At 43.1% G+C, this 18,541-nt stretch overlaps 1 protein-coding gene across 2 annotated transcripts in view; it reads left to right on the top strand.

Moving 5' to 3' along the window:
- Positions 1-18,541, top strand: part of cux1a (cut-like homeobox 1a) — a 57,875-nt gene that overhangs the window by 27,753 nt on the left and 11,581 nt on the right. For both annotated transcript variants that reach the window (XM_085380570.1, XM_085380569.1), the window contains exons 5-15: positions 1,059-1,196; positions 3,552-3,675; positions 5,756-5,832; positions 6,753-6,819; positions 11,279-11,327; positions 13,589-13,693; positions 15,005-15,193; positions 15,442-15,500; positions 15,787-15,829; positions 16,000-16,096; positions 17,402-18,217. In XM_085380570.1, coding sequence (XP_085236696.1) covers positions 1,059-1,196; positions 3,552-3,675; positions 5,756-5,832; positions 6,753-6,819; positions 11,279-11,327; positions 13,589-13,693; positions 15,005-15,193; positions 15,442-15,500; positions 15,787-15,829; positions 16,000-16,096; positions 17,402-18,217 — 1,764 coding nt within the window. The remainder of the gene's footprint in view (positions 1-1,058; positions 1,197-3,551; positions 3,676-5,755; positions 5,833-6,752; positions 6,820-11,278; positions 11,328-13,588; positions 13,694-15,004; positions 15,194-15,441; positions 15,501-15,786; positions 15,830-15,999; positions 16,097-17,401; positions 18,218-18,541) is intronic.

The following is an 18,541-nucleotide window of genomic DNA, read 5'->3' as shown; positions in this document are numbered from 1 at the left end:
TAACTCAACAATGGTCGCTTGATACAAAGACTGATAGTCTATCGTTCAATAGACTTTATGGATAAAGTTTTGTTAGGAAAGAATGGGTAAACCAACAGTGACTTATAAGTACGAAGTTTGATCTGTTCTTTTCTAATCACCGAAGTGCTCTGATGTTATAAGAGCCTGATGACTTTCTTTTTAGGTCATTATCAGTAAGTGAGAATAATGTATTTAAGTGTGGCCGTGAGAAGCCAGTGATGAAGACGCATCAAGGTTAAGCTGCTTTACTCTATAGCAGGAGCATTAAACATAAGGCCCGGGGGCTTGAATCGGCCCGACGAACACTTGAATCCGGCCTTTAAACTGTATTTTCACAAGTTTTTAAGATTTTCCTGTTGATAAAGACTGCCTACCCCCAGTGCAATTCATACTACACCAAAGTAATTGAATGACAGGAAAGCACTTGCTTTTCAGCCACTAGTGAGTCTACAGTAAATTAACAAAAACTTTGTCCTGTAATTATAAAATATAATCTGTGCAATGAACTATCATGACTCTTTCTGTAATTTTACACATTTATCATGCAGTTCCACCTAAGATCAAACTGGGCTGTGTGTGACCCACGATGTTAAATGAGTTGGACATCCCTACTCTAAAGTATTGAACCTTCTATCATGGAGAGTAGTTTGAAAACAGGTTTATTATAAATAACTAACATTAAATAGAATTTACTGCCACATTATTATTTCTAAAAGTAAAGCCAAGCTCTGATTTGGAGATGTCAGACTGTTCTCCCCTCATCGCAGTATGACTGGTAATTGTGATATGTTTTGGTTTCTGCTCTAACCACTAATCCTCCAAAGGGGGATCAGAGGTCAGGGTCGGCTCCAGAACAGTTGTCCTGGAGCTGCTAGAGATTCATTGCCTTGCCCAAGGACTCTTCACCAAGGCAAGCTCTCCCTCTCTCTCACAGGGCCATGAATGTAGTTATTCCTAGCTCACTACACCACCTTGCCGCCCTTGCTTGTCTGATCTGCTTTACAGTGTGTTAACATGGTGTGTGTTTTCTCTACCAGATCCTGTACCTGTGTTGGAGCTGGCTCAGCAGCTGCAGCTGAAGCTCCAGAGGATGCATGACATTGAGACAGAGAACACCAAACTTCGAGAGACACTGGAGGACTACAACAAAGAGTTTGCAGAGGTTAAAAACCAAGGTTAGAGACGGATGCGTGCACAGGCACACATTATGGGATTTTCCCGACTTTGACAGAAGTAGATGTAGACCATACAATTAACTAGTTAATACTTATCAAAATTTCACATTCCGGTGTTTTATGTTGACGCTCGTTTGTGAAAAAAACAGACACTAATGCCAGTGAGTCCAGATCTTCACTCCATGTCATTTCCTTTTCCCTACACTTCTGGTCTCTTTACACTTGTGCTATCCATCCCTCTTCCCAGCAACCTAAAAATAAACTTTAAAAAAATTAAATGAGAAGAGAACTTGTGTAACCTGGGTTTTAGTGAAAAGCTTTTGTAAAGCTGTTGTAGAGCGATTCTTTTTTTTTTCTTCTTCTTCTTCTTCTTCTTCTTCTTCAAAAAAAAAAAAAAAAAAAGGATGTTAACTAAATTAAAAACAATATGCCCAGCTGGACCTACAGTGGACCAGTCATCCTGTCCTGGATTGCATCTAATTGCAGTAACAGGAGGGTCTGGTTGGAGCAGAATACGGACTCACTGAGTCACCTGCTGCAGATTTGCTGTGGTAGTTGAAGTCTAGGAGAGACTTGTTGGAGTAGCAGCTAAAGTGATATCCAGGAGGGCCACTACAGCAGCCCTGTAGATAGGAAGTGTTGGAGTACAGCTGGTTAGCAGCAACTGAACATTGAAAATATAACTGAGGAGACTATCCACTGAGTTGTTTTCTTTCTCTAATGGATTAAAAAAGAAAACATTGCTAAATTGAATCGGCAGATACACTTTGGTGGCCTTGTTGTCAAGTCTGTGTGTGAAAAGTGTAGTGGAAAATTTTGTCCTGCTTGTGTATGAAAAGGTAGTTTTAGTTCATTAAAAAAACGAGCAGTATGTGAAGCAAGATGAACACAACATTTTCAGTTTCTGGACATATTTTCGGTTTAGCTTATAGCTCTCTCGAAAGTGGAAATGTCTTAAAGTTCAGGGGACTAAAGGTGAGAAAGTCTCTACTCTTGCTTCAGAATTCTTTCCTGCGTGTGTGCGTGGACTGCCTTGTTTGTGCAGCTTTACTTGAAATCTGTCCTCATCATTGCGGGTTTATACCTCTTTGACATACATTGAGATATGTGGAAAAAAAAATCCTAAACACTAAAATGTCCACAGGTTTACGTTTAAAAAGTTTCCCGTGAGGATGAAAAAGACGTGACAGAGTTGGAGGAACGTAAAAAAAAAAAATGCAATGATCTACATCCGCTTAAAGATGGAGAAACTGACAACAGCGGGGAGAGATGAGTGAGAAGCGGTAATAAAAAGTGGTGTAATTTCAGTCGAAAAGGAGGAGTGAGCGAGCGAACGGGGGAATGTTTTGGAATCCCCCTTTCCTCAGTGAGAGTTAATTGGAACAGCTCGATAGCGGCAGGGTTCCATTCTGCCATTGATTTTCCTGTTCCCTCATCCTTTATCCCTCCTTCCCGCCTCAATAGATGGGGGATATTTAAACCCCAAAACACACTGTGGAACTCCCACTCCTGTTAAACACACACGCGGATCCGCCCGCACACTCTCTCTCACACACACACACACACCACACACATTCACACACATACACACACACAGAGTGCAGGGGCCATTGATCCCCGCAACCTAAATGTTTAAAGTTCAGTTAAGCAGTTAAGGGGTAAGAGGGCTCTGAGGGGACTCTCCTCTATTGATTATGTGTCAGAGCAGTGAGACTGGAGTTTAAATCACACGCACACACACACACAAAGTGCTAAGAGCCCTCAGTCAAAGGTAGCGAGCAGCAATGCGTTATATCATTGTCTCACTCACTTATATCTTTCTCTGAGAAACACACACACACACACATAGGGAGGACTATTTATTACTCCAGTTATGTGTTAGATTTATTTCAGGCTGCCCCATACAGCGCTCAGCCGGCAGCAGGTTATGGGGTTTCGGTACTAATGCAGTCCTAATGAATGCAGCATATCTGCTCTTAGTGATAGTTGAATATTCTACGGCAGCTGCGGATTCAAAGATTGATTGATTGGTAATTTATTTCAACATGTGAACAATATACAAGTACATTTAGAAAAGAAATGAGAGAAAAAAAAATATACTATACAAATTACATACAAACCAGGGCCATGGGGGCCAAGGTCTTCATCTGTGCTCACAGAGGAAGAATGCAGGATGTGAAATGCTGCTTCTTAGGCAAAGGTCAAACACCTCGCTAAAAACATCGTCACTGCTATTTTATATCAGATATATAGAAAAGTGCCATAGTTTGCTGTCTGTGTTTTCTATCTAGATCACTCACGTTTCTGACTTCTTTTCTCTCGGTGCTCGCCTCTTTGCTCTAATCTCTTCCACAGAGGTGACCATTAAGGCCTTGAAGGAGAAGATTCGCGAGTACGAGCAGTCTCTGAAGAATCAAGCCGAGAACCTGGCCCAAGAGAAGCAGCTCCAGCTACACAACGACTATGCAGAGAAGGAGAGGTAAAAGTTGCGCATGTTTATGTGCGTATGTGCGCTGCTGCAGCTGTGTTTAAAGTAATAACCTCTGCATTATTTTGCAGTTTGAATGCTTTGGGTCATTGTGCCCTCAGGCAGAACTGCTGATTCTTATCTTTGAATGATAGGTTTAAGATTTCAGACTTTATTTAGCAGGGCTCTCTGTTCACAACTTACTAATTCCTACTTAAGCAAATCTCCAAGGGCTCTTTTCTTTTTCTTTTTTTTTTCTTTTCTCTTTTTTCAGTAGTTATCAGTCTAATCGACAAATTGTTGCTTATTGCTTTCCTCCTGCGCACAAATGTAGGAATGGAGATAACTTGCATAAAAGACAATGCCAGCATTTTTGTCATGTGGGCGCTTGCCATTCTCGCTTTGATGGGAATCGACACCATCCACTCCCATTTTCTGTTTACCAAGATACTTTTCAGCCGTTATGTTGGATATTTTGCTGCCATGGGCCTCTGCTGTGCAAAAATATGCTTTGCTGATAAAGACTACTTTATTTCAATACAATGTTTTTTTTTTTTTTTGTTAAAGTGTGTAATTTTCAGGTGTACAGGAAGATGGGGGCAGTAATAAGCTCAAAAAATGCTTCCGGATGCTTTAGGGACATTTAAAAAAAACTGCTTAGTGAGGCTAAAATGCTTTAATACTGCCATTTTCCAGAAAAGGGCCAATTTGGCCTAAAGTATAATGGACTTGAGGCAGGAATATTGTTTCACGTAACAACTAACTCAGGCTCCTTTGCTTCTACATTGGATCCCAAAAAACAGTAACTAGTTTAAGCTATCTTGTGATCCCATATTAACTTGGATAATGTGTGCTCTTATTTTGAAGTAATCAAATCAAATAAAAAAGAGATGTGCAGACATCTGAGTGATGAGGCTTCATGTGATTAGCCGCTGCAGCCTCGGGGCTTAAAGACGCAGCATATTTTCACTGAGGGAGAACAAGAGCTAAAAAAGCTCTGATGGATGCGTCAGACCTGAACGTTTTTATCAGCAATGAAATGAAAGTTTGAGACCGACAGAATTAACAGATTAAATTCAGCGTGTCACAAGTGCTCAGCTGCACAGTATGGAGTTCCTCTTCAAGCATGTTAATATGCAGTTTTACTACTAAATCGCACTCTCACCATGCAGATTTAGTAATGATATACTGACTCCAAACAGTCTCCGCTGTAATTCTAAGCGAATGAGACCCGATGCACTGAACGCTATGGATTTTCTCCAAGCTACAAGCTGCTTGCAGTCTTTAAAACACCATCCCTCTGATGAAAGTCCTCATTTCAAGTTGACGTATACAGTTTACTAATATGAAATGGACTTTACAAAGCACGTTTTCCTCCTGTCAGTCATCTCGTTTGTTTGACGAAGCTGTATTAAAGCTCACTGTCCCTTTCATACGTACAGTAGAAGATCAATTGTCCAATTGTATTTCCTGTACGTCAGTGTTTTATGGGCCCCTTCCTGTCTGCAGTGAGCTGACTTCCTGTGTCTGAGAGAGAAGGGGGGGGGGGGAGTAAATGGATGGCACCTCCGATGCATTTCATCCTGCAAGGAATGAGCGAAGGGTAGAGAGAGTGAGGGAGATGAAAGGATGAAGTAGAGGGCAGAAAAATAGAGATGACAGGAGAGACAGATTGGCGGGGAAGGGGGGCATCAAAGAGTGCCATAAAGACCATCTTTGTGCTAGATTATTGATGTTTTTACACGCAGTGGCAATTTCTCAGCAGAGCCCAACTTTTTATATGCTAAGAATGAATCTATTTTATCCTTGTGGTTTCTGTCGCCCCCTCCCCCCTCTCCCTTAGTCAAGCCTCGCGCACTCTCTCTCTCTCTCTCCCCCCTGGGTGCAGTGTGCGCCAGTGGCCAGACATTCCTGCCTAATAGGGCTGCTTAATGAGGAGTGGGTTGTGTTGGGAGGATTTTAGGGTGGAAAACACTTCAGAAATGGTGGGAAAATAGAGAATAGTCGCAGTTGCCACAAAGTGTGAGCTCAGAATTTACTGACTCAGTATCTCTTGACTGACTGTGACTTTCTGCTACCTGGTCTCTTGTAGGAAACTCCAGGAGAGCCAGGACTCCATGTCCTCAAGGTTGGAGGAGGCCGAACAGAAAGCCCGGTCCCTACAGACAGGTACCAGCCTACGCAGCCTGTACACACCTGGGGATTGTTTACCCACCTTTAGATAAAGTGCTCTTATCACTGAAAGTGTAGTTGGGCTGGCTATTAAGCCTTTGAAAACTTCTTAAAGGGGACTTATTATATTAATCTCCAGTTCCATATTTTTATCCCTGTACTTTTGTAGAGTAGCTTTGTATGATTTAAAAGTTCAGCGTCATCTTTGTTTACCTTAAACCCGTGAAGCCCTGTATTCTGCTGTCCTGAAACAAGCTGTTTTAGCTCCCTTCCACCTCCCTTTAATCCAGCTTTCTTCAGACTGACAAATAGAAGGGTTGAAACATCAGGTGGGTGGAGCGTCTGTGCTCCCAGGCAAAGCTGCGTTCCCGAGATGACCATATAAGGATATCCCCTCTCAGTGATATCATGCAGATCCCAAAGTAGAAAAAAAGAATATATTTAACCGGAGCTTTGGGCTCATAGGGGTTACATCCACATACACCGACCATATTACTTAAAACTTGTCATTTGTAATGTGATCATCCACCTTTGTGTGACAGAAAAAAGGAAATCATAATAGATTCCCTCTATTCCTCTCTATTTCTCAATAAATGTTCACCCATTGTGAAAATGAGTTTTAAAAAAAAAAAAACAGCTACTGGTGATTATTATGTTTAACACTCATAGTTAATCTGACACATCTGGACTAGGTGTCTGCGAGGCCTGGAGATCTAAGAAAATCTCAGCTGTCATCACTGAGAAACAGAAATGCCAAAGTTTCTCGTGTGAAATAAGACTTTAGTAGTAAGAAGCTGTCAAAGATAATGTTTACACCTTTAATGCTCTTTTAAAAAGTATCGCTCATGTCTGGATCTGCTTCTTCAGCTCACTTTGCACCAGGAAAACCCTTAACTGTCTCTCACCGTCTTTTGCAGCACTTGAAACAACTCAGGCCGAGCTCTTTGATTTGAAGACAAAGTATGACGAGGAATCCACAGCAAAGTACGTGCCTCACTGATCTATGTGTGTTTGCGGGTGACTTCTCCCCTCTGGCTCCTCCATACTCTCCTCCTGACATAATCATCCTGTTTAGTGAATCTCCTTGCATGGAAACTCCCCCTTCTCTCCCTAACAGCTGGATTTTCTCCCACAACAGCCAGCAGCCTCCAAATCCCGGCATTACCCATGCACTGTAAATACTGAAAGGGATTGTAATGTATTCTGCAGCCAAACTAAAACATCAAAATAGAGTTTGTTTTGTGCGCGCGGATGTGTGTGTGGTTTTGTTTAATCCATTAAGACCTGATATGTACGTATAAGTCTTATATAGGCGCCTGATGTCTTAATGGGGTAAAGAGCTTTCAGATTTCATCAGAGACTTGATAGAGAGGTGCCAGATTGAAAGCTACATATGTTTTCTAATAGGACCTGTAAGATGAGATGGCTTCAGTCGAGCTTTGGGCATCTATCATTATTGATCTTATAGTAGTGTTGAGGATGAGAACAGAAGCTTTTCCATGTCAGCACTCCGCACTGTGAAGTGGCACTTTATGACATTCACACTCCTCGTTCCCTCTGGGTTAGCAGCAGGACCCAGAACCTCGTGAGCACCAGAATCGCATACGCAAAGCTGAAAAATTACATTTCCGGGGAAGGGGGGGATCACCCTGCCTTGGCTGAAATATGAGCTCTTTTGGCTAAATCCAGGGACTGATAATAAAATGGTCAAGGGCATCCTGTGTTCATACACAAAGTACGGGAGAGTATCAACTTGGCTTTTAAGGCCACCCCACCACCACCACCATCGCCACCCCATCCCATTTACCTGGCCCCAAACTCACTGTGCCTCTCCATTAACAGAGTTGTTAAATTGATTGGCTGTTAAAAACAAATCGATCCCTCTTCTGTCTTCCTCACAATTTTTTTTTTCTCCCTGTTTTTTTCCTTTTTTCCCTCTTACCTCGCTCACTCGCACACTTTGTCGTTTGTCTCCTGCATTAGGTGTTTGGTTTTTTTTTAGTGTGAGAGGAAAGACCACAGGACGAAATTGCACACGGTGTAATAGCACTAATCAATATGTTTCATAGTCTATCAGAAGGCCCTCCCTCCCCCCGTCCCCTTTCCTGCACTTCTTCTTTTTTTTTTTTTTCTTCTTACATTTCTTTACGCTTTCTTTTGGCGTCCTTGTCTCTTCGTTTTATGTCAGAAGAAAACACTTTTTGAAAAGACACTTATAGTAGGTCCCATTTGCTTACAGAAGCTAATAAACACATGCCCACCCACATAAATACACACACACACGCACACGTACAAGTATACACTCACTCATTCGCTCACTCACTCGTGAGCCCGAGGCAGTCAGGGTCCTTGACTATGTGGCGTGCTGTGATCTGAAATTTTAATGCAACGCTTTAAAGCACACACAAACCCTCTCTAACCCTGCACCCTCCCAGTCCTTGGAGTCCTTCCCCCGTTTACTGCTTGGCTGAGCAAATCGCCAGTGTTTGGCTGAACACAACTTTTAACCCTTTAACTGCATACATTTTGGCACTGCGAAACACAAACGCATACATACATATCATGCGCTTCTCTCCTCACAAGCGCACAGACACGTGCGGGTACACACACACAAACGCGCACACACGCACACACTCGCTCTGAACTTTTCACTAAGGAGGACATTGCGTGACAAATCCCCCCCATCCTCTCGCTGCATTTGGGTAATCTGCCTTTTAAAATAAGCACTAACACACTCTCACAAACACCTGTGGACGTACACAAACACACTCCCTGAGAATTTGGTCGATGTTTGCAGCGCCCGGAGAGTCTCAGCTTCAGCGGGAGGCGGGCCTGCAGATGTAGTGTAGCCCCCCCCCCCCCCCCCCCTTCTCTGTGTCGACGCTGTGAGGGTCTGGCTTGGCCGCATTTTACCCGTTTAGTCCCTGTTAAAGATTAATGATATATTGATCTCCAGCCCCACAGGATGCTTTGTGTGTGTATGTGTGTGTGAGTGTGTGAGCTGAGTGTGCGGAGACTCCTCTGTATGTTTGCGCATAGCTTTATCTGCATGTAGGAGGCTTTGATAACATTTTGGTTAAAATCCGTTTAATTGCCGATAATTAGGCACCGGTCAATAGGGCTTTCTTTCCGGTGTCCAGCCCAAGCACACAACAACACAAAATGGCGCACAACATACACACAGACACGGTCTCACAGCTAGCTTCTTTTTAAGCCTCCTTGAAATCCCCAAGGTAACACGCTGTGAAAACGCAATGTGGAGAAAGCCAAGGAAAGAAAAGGAATGGAGTGATGAAAGCTGGAGGGCAAAAAGCGAGCCAGGGGCCGGAGGCATCAGCGAGGAAGAGGGGATAAGAGAGCGATAGAGGAGGGAAATGAAAATCTAAATCAGGGGAATATCCTGCTGGCACCGAGGACAGAGGCCGAGGAAGAGAGGGCGAAAGATGAGAGAGGGGAGGTGGAAGGAAGAAAAAGATGAAAGGAGGGGGTGAAAAAAGTGGAGGGCGATGGGAAGGCAACGGTTGAGGGGGAAAGGATGGAGGCAGGCAAAGGGTGGAAAAGAAAAGGAGCGCTTGAGTGAGGAGCAAGAGAGAAGATGATAGGAGATGAAAAGGCCTGTCTGAGATGGAGGAAGTACAGTAGGGCCTCAGAGGCTCTGGGCTTGTTTCAGAAGTCCTATAGTACTCACTGATGTCACTGGGTGCACCCATTGGCTTTCATGGTACAAAAGAGTGTGTGCAAGTGTGTTTGAGTGTGCGCTGATTGTGTGCGTTTTCCATTTTGGCTGCGTATCTACTCTATAGCTCCTCCCTGTGGCTGCTGTATGGTGTTTTATAGATAAGTTTGGGTGCTATAAAATCAGACTTTATCATCACGAAGGACCCACCCCCCCTTTTACTCTCCAGTGTTTGATGAAGTCATTCCAGCGGGTGCATTGGCGGGCCACGGACAGTTCCTGCCCTGCCCAGCGACTGACTGACTGACTGACTGTATCAGGATATGCAGAAAATCCCTTCCCTGTGATCTGCTTTGGCCCTCAGCCTCTAGCTTTGCCTTAATAATTCCCAAATACAGCCAAATCCAAAGGTTATTTAAGAAGACTTTGTGCATCTGTACTTTGATTAAATGATCACATTTGGAGCAGGAGCGGTGGTGTATTTGGGTTGCATTACTACCCATAAACGCTCTCCATTACAAGCTTTTCTAGCTTGTTGGCTCTCTGACCTTAACATTTGTGTGCGCGGGTGCGCGATTTGAGTGCGCTTGCGGGTCCTGCACACTATAGCTTAAGACGGGATAAAAGCTGTTGAGGTAGTGTACTATTATGTTGCTTAAATACATACTAGATCCTTTTAACTGTTAGGGAAAGAATAAAAGCGGAGAGTGAAAAGCTCTCCCACCCACATCTGATTCTTTTTGCTGCATTGCCTGTGGCACAATGTTGACCTAATATCAACTGTGTCTGTTTTGTTAAACACATTCAAATCAGTAGTACTCAAGCCTATGGGACATAACACTGTTTCTCATACTGTGACACACAAATACAAAAACTGCGTGGGCTACTGGGTTCACTATCAAAAGATTGCAATAAAATCAAAAGGTCTTAATGGACGCGCAGTGCACATATGCGCCTCACGCCTTTCCACTCGGTGCCACTCGCGTATTCTTATCAGCGAGGAATGTCTTAAATAAACACGCACGCATTTATGCCATGTCGTTGCATTGCGTTATAGACCATCGGTGAGGTCACTATTTCCAAAGCCTCCTCGTGCTGGGAAACATATTCACGCATGTTGAAAACTCAAAAACAGAAAGGCAATTGTAGTTTAACTCAAAGTTAAAGTCGTCATTACGAAATATTAACATTCGCTGCGCTTCTGTATTCTTCAGTTCCCGCTCATTGTTCACAGAAAAGTGCCAGGTATCCACGTCTCTCACGATGGAGGGATTATTTAAAATATTTTTCCCAAAGTCCAATGAGAGGTGGTATTACGGGGATGTATTCTTGCTGTTTGACCTCTAGCAAGTGAGAGGTGAACCATGGCCTCCATCCAGACCATTAGTCAGACACAATCACACAGCTTCATAGCAGATTAGTCTGCTGTATTAGGACTTAGAGCTCTATTAATGTAATCCCTCTGTTTTAGTGTGGCCTGGGTTTAGGGGCTTACATGTGCACACCCACACTCATAGACACACACACATTTAAATACATGTATGCACGCACATATACAAGCTGTTTGAGTTATGGAGTTCACAATCAATGGATTAAGGTGAAATTTAGACAGTAGCTTAATGGACACCGTACCGGGATGCTCTAAATCTGTGCACCTCTCTTTCTGCGAGTCGTCATCATTCATTTATCCATATTTGTTTTTTTGTTTTTTTTTATATCCTCTGTGCATTTATCTGAAGTAACAACACATGTTTTTCTGTCTCTTAGGGCGGATGAGATTGAGATCTTGATGACAGACCTGGAAAGAGCCAATCAGGTAGCCCGCTCGGTTTAATACTGAATAGTATTTTTTTTTTTAAGTGCAACACTGTCCAAGTTGTCTTCACAAGTTTCATTGTTAAATTGTAGACCAAACAAATGCTGGCTGAAATTGTTGTGGAGGCAAACATGAGGTAAACCGATTTAAAACAATTTATTTTAGTGATATTTTATATTTTAGCTTCCTCTAAACAAATGTGACATGACCAAACCACCAACAAGTTTTTTATTGTGCTAACACACATCCACTGTGTGTCATTTATTTTATTGTGGACCCATTTAAAAAAAAAAAAAGAAAAAGAAAAAAAAAGAAAAGAAACTTTGTCAACAGAAAAATAGTTGATAGGGACTTTCTGTCCTTTAATTGTTTATCTCTTACTTTGCCGGGCTGATTGTGACACCCGAGCCTTGTGTTTGACACCCCTCCATGTTAATTGCAGTGAGGTTTAGCGTTCATTTTAATTGAATTCAATGAATCGCATACAAAGTCCTGCATGGCCAGGCTCCTGCTTTTTATTTTGAGTGTTTTGTGATGACAGTCGATCTCTGATTAACCGTTTACTTTAAATTGAGTCTTTGAGGTTTTGGCAGCTGAACTTTGGATTCCTTATTGTCTCCGAAATCCTTCAGAAATCTGTGGTTTGTTTTAAATGTCTGCTAAACGGGTTAACTTTTTCTTAAATACTTGCGCTTTATTTTTACGATATTGGTCACACAAATGTTTTTATTGTTGGTGTGTTTAAGACCATATGCTTGAAATTGTGTAAGTCGGGGGCATTGAAACATATTTAATGTGTGGTTTTATCCAATATGTGAAGCACTTTGCTGTATAAATATTATTTCTAATAAGCTATTATATTAAGTACACTTGCACAGTGTGCTTTGGTTTGATTAAGGTCACAGTGGGCATAATTTTTTGGATATTATTTTGTTTTTTAAAGAAACTGTTCTTTAACCTTCATAAAGAGCATGAGGGCCTGTTGCTGAGAGAATCTCAGAAAGGTGGTTTTGGTCTTTTTTCTATTGTGGGTTTGTTGACATGAAAAATAGACCTTTAAAAATATCGAAATATTCCTGTCTATTGAGAATCCATGAGATGTGGCTTGCTTATCACTGCGAGGGTTGCTGTTTCTTTTGCTTGTTTATTACACACCTACTAAACCCATCCAGCTGAAATAAGCCCCCCGGTCTGCCCTCTGCCCTCGTGTTGTAAATATTCCTGTGGTATCTGTTAATGTCATTGTTGTTAACTTTCATTATTAGCCCAAGAGTATGATTTGTGGTTAAAGGGGTAGCATAGGCATGTAATGTTAATATTAGCCTAAAGGTTAACGCTCCGACTATAATGCCGCACACACAAACACACACTCTATTCACACTTCTGATTTGAGGTTTACAGAGGATGACAGCATGGCCTCCAGCTCAGTCACAGACTTTTTATATGCTTTTATAAGAAGAAAATGGAAAACAGGATTTTCTTTTGCAACTAGCAGTCCAACTCCCACCCAGTCAATAACAGCTCTCAATATGGTTGCAATTAGGAACACTGTGGAATCGGCTCCCTGTAACTCCTAATGATGGCAAGTTGGCCGGCGTGGTAGATGATTCCCTACTGGAGCACGGCACTTTAGCAGTAAACACCAGGCAGCGGGTGTCATCTCAATGCTCAGGAATAACTTGAGATTTTTAATTAAGGAAATGTTCGCTCTTGGTTGTCATTCTAAATTTGTACATCGCATTTCCAGCCACCCTCCACTCTGAAGTATATCATTATTTACGCTGAAAGGGGCTGACTCGCTTTCCAAATAAAAAGTGCAGTTGACTGATAGAAGATTGTGTACTGAAAAACTTGTTCAGTTTGATTGCTAGTGTTGTGCATTCAGCATTGTACTCCTCTCCTTCACAGATGTCTTTGCTGTCAATGAGCAACGGTCACCGATTTGACAGATTTTAAACAGAGTAAAAGGGGAGGGGTTTTGCATATGAACAAAAACTTTTATTCCCGCTTTCTTGGGCTCACTATTCCCATTTTGTCTGTCTCGAAGGATGTGTTAAATAGCTCTTTAATTTTTTCTCCAGGGCTAGCGGAAAAAATGAGACAGGTTGAGTAGGGAAAACGGGAAAGCGTGTACATTAAAATTAACACTGAACTCACACAGAAGTGATCTGCGTTAAACTTTAGATTAATAGTGTTTTAACTGTAGGAACCTGCGACACAGGATTTTCCCTGAACGTTTCTCCTTTTCTTTTTCTTTCCAGCGAGCAGAAGCAGCTCAGAGAGAGGCAGAGTCAGTCAGAGAGCAGCTGTCCTTGAGCAACCAATCCCAGCAGCTCAGCAGCCCGGCCAAGGCTGACCCAAACACGGTAACACGTTTCACTCATTCACTGGATTGATAGGCTAAAGATCAGCTTGGCCTTTTTATGCTACACTGACAGACTGATTAATGGCTCAGTCACACTAGAGTAAAAATAGGGTGGCAACCTCTTTGCCACTAGGAAAAATAGGCGGTTGCTCAGTGATTTAAATAAATCTTTTGCAAGTCGTTGCTGGAACAAACTGATCATCCAAAGGCTGAGCATGCAACACCATCGACCTTTAGCAGACCACTTTTGATCGCAAGGCGACTGCACAGATCCCCTTGTGGGAGGCAGCCTGTCTCCAAACACACACAGTCCAGCTCGGACCGACTGCCATCACTCTGACAGATTGGTGAAGGTTTGCAAATAATTGCCATTTAATTTTTAAACACAGACAGATTGATTGCAATGTGTTGGCAGTCTGAGCGAGCATGTGCCAATAAACGCAACTCAGCTGCCCGTCTCTGCAGTTGGGAGCTTGGCTCAAGTGGTTGCCTGCTTCTGGTTATATTTCTGTATATATGTTAGGTTGTGCACATCATCATTTTTAAATCACTGTCCTGCAGCAACTATATCATTATTTGTGGAGGAACATTTTCATTTCTGTTACAAATCCATGAGGTTCTGACTGAATTCTGATTACGAGTAGATAATGTGAGTTTCGTTGTATGTAGATGCCAATAGATTTGCCACAGTTGATCACCATTATCACAAACAGATTTTATGTAATTGCCAAATCAACCCATTCAGTTACACACTGATCACAGCAAGAGTCTTTTTGCCTTTTTATTACCATCTTAATGCAAGTTGCTTTAAAGATGGCAACTGACTGCGAGTGGTGGCAGACCAGATTGCTGGTTCACTGCATTTGGTCACAGTAATTATTGCCGTGCCCTGGTCTCCCTAGTGACTATAGCTTTAAGCCTCACTTTATGGATAGACTTTAGTCACTGGTATTAAAGGTCAGATGCTGGAGTAACCAGTTAAGCTTCCTTAAGAAGTAAGATGTGATTGGTATATGGATTAACTGATTTATTGGATTTAACCAATAGCTTGCAGACATGGGACTTGGTTAGTGTACAGCTACTACTGTTCCGCCAAAGTTATCTACTTTCCTTTGGTATGAAGTGATTGTGATTGATTGCATCATCTGTGGCTATGAATCTGAAGAAGTAAGCCTTTTGACAAGATAATCAATATTGATCAGCTTTGTTTGACACAAAACATCCACTGATGAAATTATTCATTTGATAGAACTTGAGACTATATGTGGCTGGAGACTTACTCAATTAAACTGCCTAACTTTTTGGACTTTAGGAACAGTTGGAAGAGGTGGCGTCCCATTCAAATCTGGAGGCGGAGCTCAGGGCCAAAGAAAGAGAGACTGCCCAGCTGGTGGAAGATGTGCAGAGACTGCAGGCCAGCCTGACCAAACTCCGAGAGACCACCAGCTCCCAGATCTCACAGCTGGAACAGCAGCTTAGCAGCAAATCCAAAGTTCTGAAGGTACCAACGCAACAAACATCTGATTTTGGTTGGAAGCCACTTTAACTTTTCATTTATAATGACAAGCTACGTAAGTTTTACTAACTTACGTAGCTTGTCTTTTTCCCGTTTGCTTAACCCTATTCACCAGTTTACACCCTTCGTTGTGTAGAGTTAAGTAAATAATAGAAACGCAGGATCTACTGAGATCCAAGTGTTGATTTGTATTATTGTTTTAATTGTCTTTGTTGCATCTTTGCAATGTGTAGGAGCTGGAGGAGAAGCTGCAGAAGCAAGCTGACTATGAGGAGGTGAAGAAGGAGTTGAGGTGAGGAGTGAACACAGGCATTTGTGTGTCCTGTACAGATCTGTTTATTGCACGAGTCTGATGTCTTTAGACACGTGCAGTAAACAGAAGATGTGTCTCTTCATTTAATGTGGGTAACTCAATTGGGTGCCCTTACGTAGGCGAAGCCTTTGTGTTTGTAGTTTTGTATCGTCAGTCTCGCTCTTTGTCATTAAAAAGAAAGACATAGAAAAGTTAGCATCCTGTGTGTTTGTGTATATTTGGCGGTTTTCTCATGCTTGCTTTTTTTCCCTCCCTCCTTTCTCAGTATCCTCAAGGCTATGGAGTTTGGAGCATCCGACTCTGTGCAGGTAAGACTAAGCAGCAGACTGTAGACTTGAGGTTGCAGCCACTAAGTTATTGACAAAGCAAAAATTGCACAACTAGATCAGTAAACATGACCATCTGAGAGGAGAGGCTGGAGAAAAGCTGTGTCAAAAGCTTTAATTTCCCCCTCTGTTTCTGATCTCCTTTCTGCCAGGACTCATCCAAACCCCTGGAGGTTCTGTTACTGGAGAGGAACCGAAGTCTTCAATCGGAGAGCGCCGCTTTGCGCATCGCCAACACCGAGCTCAGCGGTAAGTCTTATGTTGCTGTAAGGACCGGGTTCATCGACACCGGACAAACTGCTTTCACAAAACAAAAAAAAGAGAGAAGGTCAAGGGAGATTATGAGGCTTTAGCTGCAGTTCAAGTCATCAGGGAAGTGCATACAATCTTGTGTGCATATAGATGGTCTTTCTCTGAGAATACTTAACTCGTAATGTTTGCGGAATTATTTGCACCACAGCAGCCCACATGTACAGGTTCATTGGTCGAAAAAAAAAATAATGCAAAAGTCATGCAAAACTTTCTCATGGTTTGGAAATGTTGCTGGTGTAGCCCCGCTCTTCATGGAAGGGAGGAAAATGCATCTTTGGTGTTTTGTAAATACCCCAGCAGGAGGTCAACCTGAACGGTAACGGAGCCGCATTACACAAGAACGAGGACAACGTGCAATGCCCCCGACATTAGGACTCTTGCCCTCTGCAACAGTGTTTATGGGTTTGAAATGTCATGGCTTTAGGCATGAATAGCTGAATAGCTTTGAATTGATTAACATTCACAGTGAGAGGAGCTTACTGTCTTACTCAATCATGTTAAGTCTCAATGGTTATGCATTAGAATAATATTTCTCCCAGCGATTATTATCAAGATGGGTTCTAGTAGTTACAAGACTGAGAAAATATATTTTTTGTCTGTATTTGTTCTGGTGAATAGAAAAATGTATTCAGTAGAACTCTCTAGGAGACAAGCAGCCGAGGGCCTTTGTTTTGAGTCAGCAGAGCTGTGCAGTCTGTCTTTTGGTGACATGCGTCTTTTTTCTGTTAAGCCAAACTAATTTCAGAAGTTTTTTTTATTTATTTATGTTTTTTCACCTGGATGTATTTTTCTGGACTAAAAACAATGTTACTACACCTACAATGGAATAAATCGGTGTGTAAGGACACACTGCAGCAGCATGGAAGAGGACTTGGTGTATTGGCTATCTAAGGACATCATCTTGCTCTGTCCAGTTACTTCTGCTTTGCCTGCAGCAGAGAGAGAGGGAAAAAGAGACTGAGCCCTGGGCCAAGCTAATCTGCCTAAGTGGCACAGTGTCAATTGTTTTGTTTGTCCTTTTTTTTCCCTCCAGGCTGTGGCTTACAAGAAAGGTTGAAATCACAAATGCATGGGCACTTGCCTGGGGGGGTTGGCAAAAAAGGAAACAGAGTTCACTAATTTGAAAAAGACTTGATTAAGACAACTTTCAACGTTTGTTATTTTATTTTTTCTCTCTCGTTTTGGAACCCCTTTTTTGTTGACTCCCCCCATAATGCATGGTGTGTCTGACCTTTCTTGTAGGGTCAGCCGGGCGAAAAGGGACAGAAGAGTCCACAGCGAAGGAGGAGACCGCGCCAAGCGACCCCTCTTCCTCACCCCCTCCTCCCCCTCCCTCTTTTCCGTCCTCCTCACAGCGCCCCCTGTCTCGCACTCACACGGACCCTCTCAACACTGCCACCACCACCACCAGCAGCAGCAGCAACAGCAGTGAAACGCTCCCTTTCGCTCCTACGGGCATTGGACAGGACTTCTACTCCCCCGTCTTCCCTCTGGTGGGTGGTAAGATGGCTTTGAACTCCTTGATTCAGCGGCAGCTGCTCCAGACCTTCTACTCAAAAGCCTTGCAGGAGTCCTCTGGAATCCCCAGTGGGGCTCTACTGTTCACCCCCTTCACGCCAACCCTCAGCTCCATCCCTACCTCCACCCCTGGCTCAGGGTCTGCTGCCATCCCTCTAGCAGCCAGCAGCCCCCAGCCACCTCCAGCCAGCCCTGACATGGCTCCTGTTAACGGGAGCAGTACAGCTGGCAGCGCCCCCTCCCCATCACCAAGCCACTCTGATGCTAATACAGGAAGTGTTTTGGACGGGGAGGACATGGACACAGCGGAGATTGCTCGGCAAGTGAAAGAGCAGCTGATCAAGCACAACATTGGTCAGCGTGTGTTTGGTCATTATGTGCTGGGACTGTCCCAGGGATCAGTCAGCGAGATCTTGGCCAGACCAAAGCCGTGGAACAAGCTAACCATCAGGGGGAAGGAGCCGTTCCACAAGATGAGGCAGTTCCTCGCCGATGAGCAGAACATCCTCGCTCTGCGCAGCATCCAGGGACGGCAGAGAGGTGAGTCTGCGTTCCTGTATTGTTGTCTGTGCGTGGGGGAGTGTGTGTGTCTTGCATGTTGTGTGTATGTGTGTAAAGCCCTGCATAGAGCAACTGATTAGCTTGTCAATATGGACTAGCTTTTTTATTTTTCTTTCTCTTTCCTAACTCCCATTCTGTGCCCCACCTGTGTTTTTTGAATGAGCTCCTAGTCACGCACTGATCCCAAGAGCCTCTCCTAGCTATCGTGGTCAATACAGAAACCTTTCACACATCAATAGTATTGATCGGTGGGAACTAGGAGAAAGGCAGGGGTACTGTTAACTACGGGTAGATTCGATTAGC

The sequence above is a fragment of the Rhamphochromis longiceps genome, linkage group LG14 (assembly GCF_057381845.1).
Source record: "Rhamphochromis longiceps isolate RC_006_pf linkage group LG14, R_longiceps_female_GT1.1, whole genome shotgun sequence".
NCBI classification, from domain to species: Eukaryota; Metazoa; Chordata; class Actinopteri; order Cichliformes; family Cichlidae; genus Rhamphochromis; species Rhamphochromis longiceps.
This window is presented reverse-complemented; position numbering and strand designations above follow the sequence as displayed.